Source organism: Helicoverpa armigera, chromosome 20, assembly GCF_030705265.1.
Source record: "Helicoverpa armigera isolate CAAS_96S chromosome 20, ASM3070526v1, whole genome shotgun sequence".
Classification (NCBI taxonomy): Eukaryota; Metazoa; Arthropoda; class Insecta; order Lepidoptera; family Noctuidae; genus Helicoverpa; species Helicoverpa armigera.
Window position 1 is genome coordinate 3,749,400 of NC_087139.1, and position 14,092 is coordinate 3,763,491.

Genomic DNA, 14,092 nt, shown 5'->3' on the forward strand with positions numbered 1-14,092 from the left:
TTCCCACTCTGCCCCTGCTACATCTATATTTTAATTTTAGATATTTTTGTCAAAAGATTGCAATATATTTGATTTGCAGAGGTATTTCACTATCTTCGTACTGCCCACGTTACTTAGCCATTTTGATTAGAGTCGTGTTGAATCCTAAATCAGGGTATCATTGTATTATTTTCTTTAATTTGCCTATATGTAGAGGGTAGGTCAACAGAAGACCATTCAGTCTTCATTATTACAGGCCACACAGTAGTCAGGAAACTTTATTTCAGTCAACTAAACTTTTTCGTAAAATTGGCAGGAGATAATTAAAAACAAGTACCTTTTCAATGACAGAAATTTATTCTCTAAATATATAAAACAATTTGATTTATATTTACATTTTCTTTTCTCATGTATTTATATAAATTGGTGTGAATCGTTTACGAGATGAATTGGACGAATATATCATGAAGACACAGCTAAAGAATTTGTAAAATGCATTACAAACTCTATGGCACATTGATTGAAAGAAGGCAAACATATTTGAACAGAAACAACACAAAATAAAGTGCAGACATAAGTATGAAAATTGGCAGTAGAATCTTATATCAGATTAAACTTAAAAACGAAATCGTACACACTAAAATTATACTTAGTTTACTGAAACGAAATTATGGTCAAAAAAGTATGGTAATATTGGGTGAACAATTTACATAAAACATTTATATTTCATTTCGTACATTCATATAATTATTTGAAATTCTATATTTCTCTCTTATAAACCAAATTTAATTGATCAAGAATCGATCTATAACAATCCCATCTTAAGATTATTTTTAAGCTAAATATTTATGTGTAAATAATTAATCTACCGAGATTTAAATTATAAGAAAATAATTGCATTAATTCGTAATATGATGGTAGAGGGTTATATTATTGTACTTATTATGTACGGCATGTAGCGCAAACATTGTCGTTTGCTACAAACATTTTACTATCAGCTCTGTCTACCTATTGTTAGGTAAAATTACAATAAACTGTCTACGGTAAAATCATTGCAACGGTATTCTATTTTCAGCAAAAAAATCTTTTTGGCAAAAATCAAGTTTCCCTCCATTTTTAACTCTTAAAATTAATATTGAAAGAAATAATCTGTTTTCTGGTAAAATATTTCACTGACAAAAATAGAGGAACGTTTATGATTGTCTCTTATTTTAATTGTCATTAAACAAACATATAAATAATATTATTCGAGTGTGCGTGGACCACTAGGCATCGATGGAAAATCGATTAAAAATCGTCGTAGTCGATTTCAATCGCGCCTCAACATACTGTTCAATGTGTCATATAGGCAGTGATAGCGAATAAATAAATAGTATATTTGTTAAATGATTTGAGGAAAACAGAAAATAGAAGTATACAAGATTATGATCCCTTAATTTCTAAATGAGTATACGATTTGATCATAAAGTATAAATTAAAACTTACATAGCATCTTTACTTAACTTTATCGACGAAACTCCTTTGAGAATTATTTCAAATGAATAATATTTTAATGAATCCATGCCGAATAATACAAAATTATATGAAACTATATCGAATACCGTTATCCAATTTTCTTTATTGACACAATATGTCTACGAAGCATCTGCAAACAAAAGCAAGACAGAAATAACAACGAAATGTTAATAAAAACAATTTAGAGGTTTTTATTTACATAATACATTTTAGTACAAAACTCCGTATAAAATTCGCAATAACTTCTGTCTAAAAAATATTGGCATCAAGTCCAAACATTAAATTCTGCCTTGATTTCTTAGTGCAGATCGTTCATAGATATAGTTACACTAAAACTATGATACAGCCACACACACATCCAACAAAGATATCTCGAGACATACAAATACATAATACGAATATGTAAATTCGTACACAATATAGAATATCTGTTAATCTAAGTCACATCGTTGCATTGCCGAGGATTCCACGCATACTAAATAAACTTTACTAAGTTAATAACAACTTATGTCTGTACATTTATGAAAACTAAGATTTTTATTAACGAAAAATGTTAAACAAGTGGGCGTCGGCCCCGTGACTGCTACAGCGAAACATCGCATGGAATCCCTTTGGCTTATATTGTTTTACACCCTTTGCGACCCTGCATTCATTCGAGTGATTTCTGAAACAAACATTTGTAACAACATTTCTATTGGAATGTTTGTGTGAAAAACTGAATTCTAAAACGTTATTTCAACTGTTTAAATGGTGGAAGAAAACACTTGAACTTCAGTATTCAATCAATCCACAACTGTTTCAATGGAAATACAGAAATCACTCTTCAATCACTCATTGACACGCGAGGTTACTTAGCCTAACTTAACGTCGTCTAAAGCGGTGAGCAGGTCGGTCGTGCCCTGCAGCATATCGGACTCGGTCCAGAAGTCCGTCGTGGTGAGGGGCGCGCTAGGATCCAGCATGATGTCCGGTGTCTGGAGCGGGAAGCCTGGGCTCGGTTGCATTTTGGTCGTGAGATATGGGTCGCAGCCCTTCATGACCCCGACCGGCGACATCAGCCTGCTGCCAGGGCTGTACTGCTGGAACTTACCAACCGGAGACATGGACTGAGGAGTGGAGTATGGGCTCATGACGCGGTCCCTCTGGGCTGGGCTCATGGCAGGGCTATGAGTGTAGCTGTTGGGGCTGGATGGTAGGGAGTACATGGGGCTCACGTTGAGGCTCAACGGAGACATGGGGCTAGCAATGTTCGTGCGCATAACATTGTTCATTGGAGTGTTTGAACGTATTATTGGCTTGTTTGGTATGCCTTGTAGTAAGTTTATTACAGGCAATGGGATGTTATTTCGGTTAGCGTTCTGGTTGATAGTCTGGGGGTTCCTGACGAGTTGGTAATTTGGTTGGTGTGGGATTTGCTGTGGCAGCTGCTGCTGCAGATCCTGGAAACACAACAAAAAACGTATTAGTACACAGAATATTTTCTCATTCAAAACACATAATGACATTATCATTATTCACGAGATGCAACGATGACCTATGTCTGGAAAAACCGATATAAACACAAAAAGTTCCAAATAAAAAGGTGCACGTTATATTGGTGTCGTTAAACAAGAAGAGCCGAGTATTCGCTTTAGCCTTGACATTGAAACATTAGCTGTAACAAATGCCCCACTTAACATTCGTCATTTACATAATCTCGGAAGCTGGCTACATTTGGACAATCTTTGTTTTGCAAACATTACGTAGTAAACAAGTTGGGTGAGTGCTAGGTATATTTTCAGACATATGAACATGTAGGTAGATGCTGATGACGTATATAGAGATATATACGGCGTAAATTGCGTGATTTACGACATTTTTACAAAACAAGATGAACCGAGGAAAAATGTTTGTATTTTGTGCTTTGTATTTGGTAACAGTTTTGACTAAGTCTGAATTCTGTTTCTATGGAATTAAAATTAACTCAATTGTGAAAATGTAACAGTTTTTCAGAGAATTTCTCCTGTCTGCAGTAGCTTTCTTTTGTATTGTTTTTGCTTTTAGCTGTTATTTAGTTCGTAGAAATGCTTTTCCAAGCGTGCATAGACGAAATGCAATTCTATTCAATTCTAGTTCTGTTAATTTAAATGGAGCTTACTTTCTAGTTATTTCTAACTATTCTTAGGACTACACAATTAATATTTAAATATCAGCTGACATTTAAAGTAACGGTAAGAATGAGAAAGTAGTTCTGTACTCGTATGTTTGATTTAAGGCTACCGTTTGAACTAATTTTGCTTGGCATTTGAAAAGTCGACCCTGATATCAACGAACTGGATCTAAGAAAGTTCTATGTAAACAAGAGAACTGAGACACAATATAAAGACATGCAAAATCATCCTGTTAATAACATACAACAGAATTGAGAACCTTCTCCTTTTTGGGATGTCGGCAATAAATTACGAAATTTTGCAAAATCTAGGTCTTAACTTAGCACGGGCTTTTGCGAAAGAGTCTCATCTCGTTTCAGATTAACTTGTCTCATCTCAAGCTGTGTAAGAATTTTAACTAACACAACGTGAGCAGATTTTAACGACCAATTTGTTCTTATTTCGACATCTATTTTTCTTATCGAGTCTACATGAACTATTTGTTCATACAAAAGCTTATTCTGACCACTGTTATTTGACTGTAGATCAATTTATTTGTCCGTTTAACCAGCGACCATTTACTTTGACATTTCATGTCGATGCTGGCCTAATTCAAAAGTGCTTAAACACAATTTGACGTTGACAGGTCGTCATGTTGGTGCATTGCAGTCGAAGTAGCGACAGAAAGTTGATCGATATAAAATAACCCACTAACAGTGCATGCTATGTGCTTTTAATATTAATAAACGTGTTGCATGCGGGCTTAGGGACTTTGATTTTTTGAATTATCAACTCTAGTATTTTCGGTCGTTTCATCTGCCTTTCTAGAAGCACTTTATCTTCAACAGACGTTTCTTCACAAATCGTAGTCAGTCTATGCGTTAGGTAAGTATATTATATGCATACAACAGAGCTAGCTAGTTAACAATCTGTATGGTTCAAAACTTAACAAAAAAAGAAATGACACTAAAGAAAATATAGGATGATATTCTAGCCATTCATCGTGAACTGCTTATAATGTTAGCTGTCATCCTTACGTTGCATTCTCCGTCTGAACATATTCCTAGTTCTAGTAATCTTCGATTATAAGATTTTAAGTGAAAACATTTCTTGGCAGAATGTTTAATAATAGCAGTGGGTTGCTTAGTAATTCAAATGTTTAAAACTACGTATTATGTGAGTATTGTGTGTTTGAACTTTATGCTTGTTACTATCCCATTCTTTTTGTTTGCTTGACTTATTAGAGCGAGTGTCAGAAAAACGAATTGAGATATTTTGCCATTATATCTTGTTTGAAGTTCAATCAATTCTTTTTCGCGGATAAATAAAGGTTTTGACACCAAACTATCAAGCTCAATGTCAATAAGATTTTAAATTGAGTTATAATTGGTTTAGTTGCTGACCACAATCTAGAACCAGTAAGGTACCATATCCAACGAAAAAAATTAAACTGAGGTAAGTAAGACTTCCGCGCCGCTAGTTAATAACTTATTTATTTCCAGTAGGTACATATAAATAACTTTTTATGGAAATACGTTGTCATAAAAGTTACTTGCATATCAAAGTAAAGTTTTGTTTATAATACCTACTATCATAAATAATATAATAACCGTAAACCTTAAATACCATACTTGCTAGTTTATATTCTTTCTATTTCAAGAAGCATACAAGTTTATATCGCTTCTATAGTAGGTAGCTAATTCCAAACTAAGTAAGAAGAGCGATTTGTTTCAATCACGCCCAGGGTAATCGTGTGTGGGTAAATCTGAGCTTTACCCTCACTATCCATAATTACAGCATCCGTTATCGAGACCTTATCTCTCGGGCATCTTGCTCTCCTCTGTCAAGAGATCATTATTAACTTTACCACGTAATACAGCGTGATATTACAGTCATAACGTCAGTACGTTATCGGGAGTAAACTTTGGATCATAACAGTCCATATATCATGCTAGACCCGCACCTAAAAAGTTTCTCCCCATCTTATCATGTGGCCAATCTGTGACGCTAAGCCAGACCTTGATCTTAGGAAAAGTTTTAGACGCGCAGTAGTAAAACGGGATAAAAAAAACAATAAGATACCCAAAGTCGGGCCCCTAACAGTCGTTTTATAGTACGCTATCTACGGACGGCCATAAGGCCCAAAGGGTCGGCTTAGAAGGGATTTTTCCTTTTAGTTATTGCCCTTAAGACTTCCACAAACAATTTCGTCTCGACGCAAAAAAGTTATCCAGTAACAATTTAACTTGGAAGTTATACGTGTTTGCTAGAATTAAATTCCCGAGAGCTTGCAAGGCAATGAGGCCTTTATTAATAATTCTGTTGGTCTGATATTCGGGTAACTAGTTTTTTGGCAGCGACCGGTACGGTGGGAATGAGAGATAACTCAACTTGAAGGTTGGTTGAACAATGTATCACTTACTCTACTATCTTTGTCTAGTAATAAAGCATCTTCAGAACATTTTTCTTTAAGTTCTTAAAATGATATCTTGCGTGATTCAATTAGTCTATCATTACAAGAATCTACACTTGTCCAAAATGTGACCCTTTACTTGTAACTTGGTCATACGTAATTTTCTTTCTATATGTTAATTTATTGATGGAATAAACTTGTTATTTTATAATTTAACACGTAAAGTATAAGTTCTTTGGCTTTGTGTTCCAAATGTATTCTGAAATTAGTAGGTTTCGGGGTAGACTAATGGTTTCTCTGGCGTGTTTGGTTAAAGCCTAGGCTTTGCTTTTTAGATCGTATCAAAATAATAAGCTGGCTCTTCTAAAATATTCCAAAACAAATACGCATACTTATGTTTAACTTGTCTTTGCATGAACTATTAGTAAAAATGTTTAAATTGTACAGAATACTTAGAATGGCTGAATATGCGTCAATAGTTCGCTAATAAGTGTTGTTTGCACATATTCTATTGTGGTTTGAATAATAATAGAATTTCTGTCTTCTTCGGTAGGTAAGGACTTATTTGTCCAAATGCTCCAAAATCTATGTAGTCAGAACTTCTGAGCACTTCATGATAGTTTTTATTTCGCTAAAGCAAATACTCGGTCAGGATATCAAGGATAGGACACAGGGCAATAAAAAATCAACGTGCACCATTTTAACCAGAACTATTTTTTGTCTCTTTTATTTTTAGATATTTTCTTTCAACATCACAATATTTATTTCTCTCCAGAAAAATAAATAACCATATATCCTCTAATTACACATCATCCATATACACACACTATAAATATATTAAAATAACAACGACGATTATTCATATGATATCTATGTTACGTCTTTTAAATTTTGATTAATATGTGTACTGCGACGACAATTGCCAAGCAAATAGTAATCTAAAGTTCGAGTATCTTATGATTGCTTAGAATATAGTTCATCGTTGCATGACTCGTTCCTATCATAAATACATTCTCACTGTGTAAAGGCATCCAAATATTCCGTATAAGAGACGAACATAAACCGTAATACAACACAACTACACTTTGTTCTAAGTTGTACTTTGTATCATTTGGCAGTGGAAACTGTTGAGACATCGACCGTCGAACTGCCTGGGACAACATCGCACGCTACATAAACTCTCAATAAAATACATAACGATCGGAACAATACTTCTAAAACATGATCTGACTATGTTGGACGCTAACTCTATCGATGTGAAAAATAAGATTAGTTGTAATCAACTAACATAGCTTACAGTAACGAATAAATAGCGATAACCTCTGAGTACAGGGTTGATATTAAAACTATTAATATTGACTCGGTTCCAGCTACGAACATAAGACGGAGTGCGCGGCGGGCTCTCGCGGTAACTAAGTAACCTAGGAACGATACCGATACTTCACATAACCAACACGATATGCATCAACTTAACCACTAAACTCAACAATCGATTGCTTCAAATATACACCATTAACACTAAAACGTAGGTATGCTATACCTACACATCTAAAACTAATTCTGGTACGCCTCGAGGCGCAAGTACGAGATTGCAAGACCGTGGAAGATTAACTAAACTAACCAGCCCTAGCACTAAGTCCCCCCGACTGGTCGTTGACGGTTAAATAGCCCTGCTTTAGCAGACTTTAATCTGGCTCGTACCGACGCGACGCTTATTGTCTCGTAGGACCCCCATTACAATGCGATTCTCAGTCAGATACTGGTACATGTATACGGTAATATCACAAGTATCGACGGCACTGTATTAACATTAATTCGTATTAAACCGACCAGAGTAAAGTTCTGTGAGATAGCACTGGTTTACAGGCAAATAGTTTGAACACTGGACGCGCATTATCACAGTTTATTTAGAGTGGTGGAGGCGATCGCCTCAGGCTTTTGCTTTTTGTCTTGGCCGGCACTGCACCATGCAGATGTAGCCGGCGTCGACGTCGCAGCCGCTCACCAGGAGGTTCATGAGGACGCTCGACGACTGCGTGGGCGTCGCCGGCTGCACCGGGGACGGGCTACGCTTTATACGTTTCGCACACGGCTCCTGCTCTTCCTTCATTACTCTTTTCATTCCAGTCTCCCATGATGCAACACTCCTTGGTATTAGACCTGTTGGCAATCATTATGTTGTAGAAAATGACGACCATAATAGATCAAGTAATATATTTATTCGTGATGTCATTAATACCTTGGTCCGAGTAAATATTGGTTATGAGATCCTGTGGCGGGGGGCCCGTGGTGGTGGCTGTCAATAAGCGTTGCAGCGCCGGCGCAGGCGACGTAGTCTGCATCTCTGTGGGCTGTGGTCTCGCCATGCTGACGCTGTCGGGCAAGGCCCCCCACATGACCGCCGGCTCCAATACCGGCAGCTCATCGCTCGCCGGGATGAATGGGGAGTTCCCATCGTCTATGTCATTATCTGATCTGTTGTCGAAAGCGTCTAGTGACAGCTCTGTGAGTAATGACGACTGCTCGCATGATGATTCATTTTCCTGAAACATATTGATTGTTAGAATTTTGAAGAAAATGAGGCATTAATATAATAAGCAATATTGCAATCTAGTTTAAGTTTACCTGTGGTTCAGGAGAAGACAACAGTAGTGAATCAGGCGTTAAAGAGTCTACCGGCGATCCGTTAGCCAGGTCATCTCCTAGCAGACTGCAGTAGTTATCGCTCAGAATGAATTCGTCGAACATGTCGAAAGGACTGTTCTCTAGAGGTATACAAGCATCACCAGCGGTGGGTGCCAAGTGCGTCAGATCTTCCGGCTCGTCTTTAAGCACTGTAAACAACACCGACATTATTGTGTGGAAAGCCTTGTCATGCGATAGAATTCCAATAAAGCAACAACGGATACCTAAGCTGTGGAAGTTCGAGTGCCACTCACTTGTAAGTCCCTCGTCTTGGGAGAACATGAGAAAGCCTTTGTTCATTTCTTTCTTTCGCGGAGCGAATATAAGCTCTGTGACGGGTATAGGGCGTTTCTCCTCAGGAGTAATGATGGCGACTATAGCGCCGTTGGGGGCGGGCTCGTTCGCGAGAGCCTTGGGAGCAGGCACGGGCGCTGCCGGGGCCAGCACGGGTTTCAGATCGGCGTGCTGCACCTGGTGTGCGGCAAACACCTCATCTTTGCACTCGATGCCACTGTAAACAACACAATTGATAGATAACAAACAATGCCCCACGGGGCGGGATGGCTTACGCCATAATGGCAATGAGGTGACATGGTCTATCGGAAAAACGTTAACACATAAATCAGATGTATGTCATACAAGTGCCTCCTTATAATGGACTATAATGTAAACTGCACGGTAATTAGTTAAGAGAGAATCAAACATTCCAGTGTTAATCGGTTTTGCTACGTGTGAAGACGCGGGAAGTGTGAATACAGCTACATAAGAACACTAGTTAGAACAAATCGGAGTCGCGGTGTAAGATATACAATAGCGCGTAATCAGTCAACAGTATTCAAGGCTACACTACTCTAAAGACGAGCTCGATCTTACACGTTAGGGTACACATGGATAAACATTAATTTGTTCCACGTCTAGACTATGTAAATTACCGTATTGCAGATGATTGTTTTCTGCATAGGCGCATGATTCAAAACCGCAATTAAGGAAATCGTCACAGGATAAAATTGGTACGAACGTTAAACTACTGCACTGAGTGCAAGAGGAAAATTATTAAATTACAGAAAAATACAAAAATATTGTTTGGTGAATATTACCAAAATAACTCTAAGATAGTAAGGAAAACGTTGAAATAGATAAGCAAACTAAGTTTGATAACGTAAAGAACTAATGATATTATTCTGATGAATAAATAAAAAAATATATTGGTACAGACCTGACAAAGCAATGAGCGACCGAGAAAAATTTACATTTCAATGTTTGAGAGCAAGGTTTGACACGTTAAGTAAATGATAGATTTATTTTTACTAGCACAACAAACTGCACTGAGCAAATAAAACTGAGAGAAGAGACATTAACAGACGCGTGCGCACGGTACCACAGCTGACTCCCGTTTGACCATTCTGAAGCGATACCTGATAACGGAGATCCCACCAAAACATTGTTATGTATTAGACTAGATAATCTATTTTGTTTGCGCTTTAAAAACAAAGTACGTAGGTAATTAGCAAAGAAAATGCGTTTGGAAGCAAAATGACTATAACCTAGGTTAATAATATTACTATAGGTGGGTTTTACGCTAAGATCGCGGTTCAAGTATCATAACAAAACTGAAGCTCCTTTTCAAATTGTTGGTGCTAACGTCACCTGTCTGTGAAATGGAGAACTTATTGACTGTTTAGAATTTTCGGTTACATGAAATTTCGATTTGGCTCCAAATGCTGCTAAATCGAAATTTCATGTTGAATGAAGACAAATTGAATGGGTGAAAAATGCGCTTCTGCTTGCTTAGCTGAGTAGACGTGTGTCTATTTTAATTTAGAGTTTGATGCATTTTGTTTCAATTCTTCTCAAATACGCATAACGTACTTGACAGCTTAACTAGCCATATTATTAAGCCTGAGATTAAATTACTGAGATTAATTAATGAGCATCCCTCATCAGATAACCTAAGGATTGCCCCTGTAGAACACATTTGCGTCAATGTTATCAAAATCAACACAGATATTGATATGCAAATAGTTGGAAGATAAAATATTGTTGACAATAGTTACGGTTCAAGTTTTCATTGACACTATAAATATGCCTGCGATGGAAAATAACGTATTACCTACACTTAATTTGCACTAATTAACGATAGATTACAAATAAACAAAGGTGACAGTTTCTGCGCCGAACATCTCGACATACAACGCGACTATTTTCGTAATGAGTTTACTTATTTATAGTGACGGAAGTTTTGGTTTATCTTTACAACCCAAACAGTTAAATGCCTAGCACAAATGACGTCACAGTATCAAACTACGTTTCAAACCAGACAATATAACGCAGGCCAGACAGAAAGTGCTTGGAGGGTGTTTTATTTGGTCCTTGCATTTACGCAATGTTTTTGAAAGTGAATTTGTGCGAGTGAGATGGGTGTGGTGGGCGATGTTAGATGGGGGAAAGAGATATATTGATGGTAGTAAGTGCGGCCTTGCTGACGACCTTGCTCCTCGCACCCCTTAGGCAGGCAGCCCCCTTGTTTTCTCCAGACCGGCCATTCACTAGGAGCGCGAGAAGGGATTACTGCGCGCGCACCACGAGGTCCCTATCGATTGAAGGTTTTAGATTCAGATCCGTCTGATGCCAATCAGACGCCGCCGAAATACCACCTCTTTTATGAGTCTACATTCCTCCCATGGAAAACAGGTTTTATGTCACGTAAGGTAACAACAAATTTTGCTATGCTTCAGTTCCATCGGCCAGAAAACAACATTGAAGAAAATTATGAAACTATAAAAATCAATTTAGATATGGTAATAAAAGTCACGGTCTAACAATGTTTTGGATCAATTTATAGTCAAGCGGGCAAAGTGTTAAATACACAACCTTTTATTGATAGTAATGAATCAGACAATAAACTCACAGGACATAAAATACAAAATCATCTCACGTACTACTAAGACTCTTAGCAACCGTAAACCTGATACTGTGTATGTTTTTTAGACAAGAAAAACTCGTTTATAATGTAAAGTACACAACACCTAATGTCAAACAATTTTCTATGCTTGCCTACAACAAAACTGCTGATAACCAGATAAAATTCTCAGGCATTGCATAAAATACAAAAATAAAACTAGATTACGACGATAGCGATAATTCTAACGTTGCGCAACTAAAATATTTGGACACGAAAGAAATAGAGAACAGCTGTTCGGGTAACCTTGGCCGTGATACCGTTCAATGGGCAACGCAATTCAACAATTACATGTTCCACGGTCGAGGTTGCCGCGTGACGGTACACGCACCAGCTTCATTGGACATCAATTGTCTTAAATACATCACTCTATAAGGAATACATAGATGACACTATGGAAAATTCTAAGTTGAAATTTTACTGCAGTGCTAATGTTTTCCTTCAATTAACCAACACATAGATGATGAATTAGTTATTTGTGACTGACAGAAAATTCATAATTTTCAAAGGGTAAGCTTGCCAGACGAAGAAGACGCGACAGCTGATAAATATTTGGTTATAACCTTTTCGAAGGATGATGCAGATAAGATTAGATAATTCAGCATTTTAATAATAATACACGCCAACTTTCCAAGAGAAATAGGTATGAAGCCGGTGAGAAAAATGGAAATTTTGGAACGATAAATTGTGTACGGGCTCATACAATATTATATTGAGCGTCGTCGTCGTGAAGGGTCATAAAATTACCATAGTCCCATGCGTTCGACTAAACAGGCGTGCTTCGAACAATGTGTGCTGAAACTGCAAGTCACCAGCGGTGTGACCACTTCACTATAATTGAAAAATCAACATAGAAAAGCAAAAAGGATACCGAGCAACGATCTTCGAGGAGTTAAAAGATGTTTACAAGGAACAGATTGCAGCTAGTAGGTACGATTTAACAATGCACTTTATCAATTTTGTAATTCATAGATCTCGGCCGTTTAAATTAAATCAAGTAGAAGAATCAGCACATCGGTCTGCCAATCGAGGAGCGAGAAGTGCGGCGCGGGAGTCAAGGCCGGCTCGGTGGCGCGCTTATGTAACCTAGCCGCGGGCCGCGGGGGACGGGGACGCTAAAATTAGCGGGTCTCACACAAACAACATACTGACACGGCGCATCAGCGCAAACGCACTCGCCACAAGCTCCGGGAATGCATCCACACAAAAATACTAAACGACACTTTGCTAATATTTCTTTCTATCACAAACGACAAAATAAACACAACGCGATGCAGTACCCCAGTAAAGTATTCGTTTCTGAGAAGTAATCGATTTTCACAAAATGAAGGTAAGAATCAATATTATATAAGAAGATGTTCTGTGTGCATTGAAAACGAAAAATAGACGACAAATGAGTTAGTGGAAATGTTTCGCATTAAATCTAATCGATCTAAGACTCCGATATTAAGTATTTATCGTATTGTCACTGGTGTAAATCACTATCGTTTTGATTCAGTCTAATGATTTTTGCTACTAGAATATTTTGATGTTAGATCACGAAGTAGTAAACAGGCACTAAGGAGGCACATCCACTATTTATGCACTATCACAGTCACTAAACATGGCACTGATCCTTACCATGATGCGTTAGGTGTAACGATGTGTTGTCAAACAAGTTTGTCTATGTTGAGAGACGCCGGCGTGTTACTCAATGTACAGTGAACAGCTGATCGGGAGCGCGAGTTCGTCGGGGGCGGTAGGGTGGCCGCGTGGGGTGTACGTTTGCGTCGAAGTCTGTAGCACGAATGATACGCGCGGCGGCGGCGGCGGCGCACTCGTGACGCGGCCCACCTAAACACATACATTACACAGTCGCGCGATACCAACTGATGATAAATTTTTGAGGATAGCCGGTGCGTTCATTCGGCAGCCACGCGACTCGTAATCGAGTTCACGAAGCACCGGTGAATCTACCGAAGCCTATCACGATCAGGTTAACGCGATATCACTTTACCTACGAGTGATAACCACATGGCCGGGATGTTTAGGACCCTGATAGCTGATCCCATTCATAAAACAATTGATAAGGAGTATGAGATCATAACTGCATAGTAACAAAACTTCCCCGGCAGAGGAACAAGATCCATTTGTAAATGTCCAACATTTCAGAAAGAAAGCATGTCCTAGTTTCAAAATCGAATTCAAACTTTGAAAACTGTCGCTTGAATCCATGTAATTGATTAAATAAGTTCAGCAGAACTTATTTTAAGAACAATGGCTCCCGGACAGGCCAACGAACGACGACACATTTAACCGTGGTTTGTTTCCTGTTTGAGCACTAAGTAACATTTCGAATGACTTAATCCTGAATTTTATCAGTGCATCGTCAAGTATTCTCCTTAGTACCACTATCGTATTAATTAAACAAAC

The 14,092-nt window shown here is 37.9% G+C and overlaps 1 protein-coding gene across 5 annotated transcripts in view; it reads right to left on the reverse strand.

Moving 5' to 3' along the window:
- Positions 1 to 317: 317 nt before the first annotated feature.
- The window catches only part of LOC110377451 (hypoxia-inducible factor 1-alpha), a 72,868-nt gene continuing 59,093 nt past the window's right edge, over positions 318 to 14,092 (reverse strand). For 3 of the 5 annotated variants that reach the window (XM_064039794.1, XM_064039791.1, XM_064039793.1), the window contains exons 8-12: positions 8,946 to 9,232; positions 8,662 to 8,870; positions 8,276 to 8,579; positions 8,042 to 8,196; positions 318 to 2,933 (exon numbers count right to left, since the gene is read on the reverse strand). In XM_064039794.1, coding sequence (XP_063895864.1) covers positions 2,346 to 2,933; positions 8,042 to 8,196; positions 8,276 to 8,579; positions 8,662 to 8,870; positions 8,946 to 9,232 — 1,543 coding nt within the window. In that variant the 3' untranslated portion in view covers positions 318 to 2,345. The remainder of the gene's footprint in view (positions 2,934 to 8,041; positions 8,197 to 8,275; positions 8,580 to 8,661; positions 8,871 to 8,945; positions 9,233 to 14,092) is intronic. The other 2 variants (XM_064039795.1, XM_064039792.1) reach the window with 1 other exon arrangement.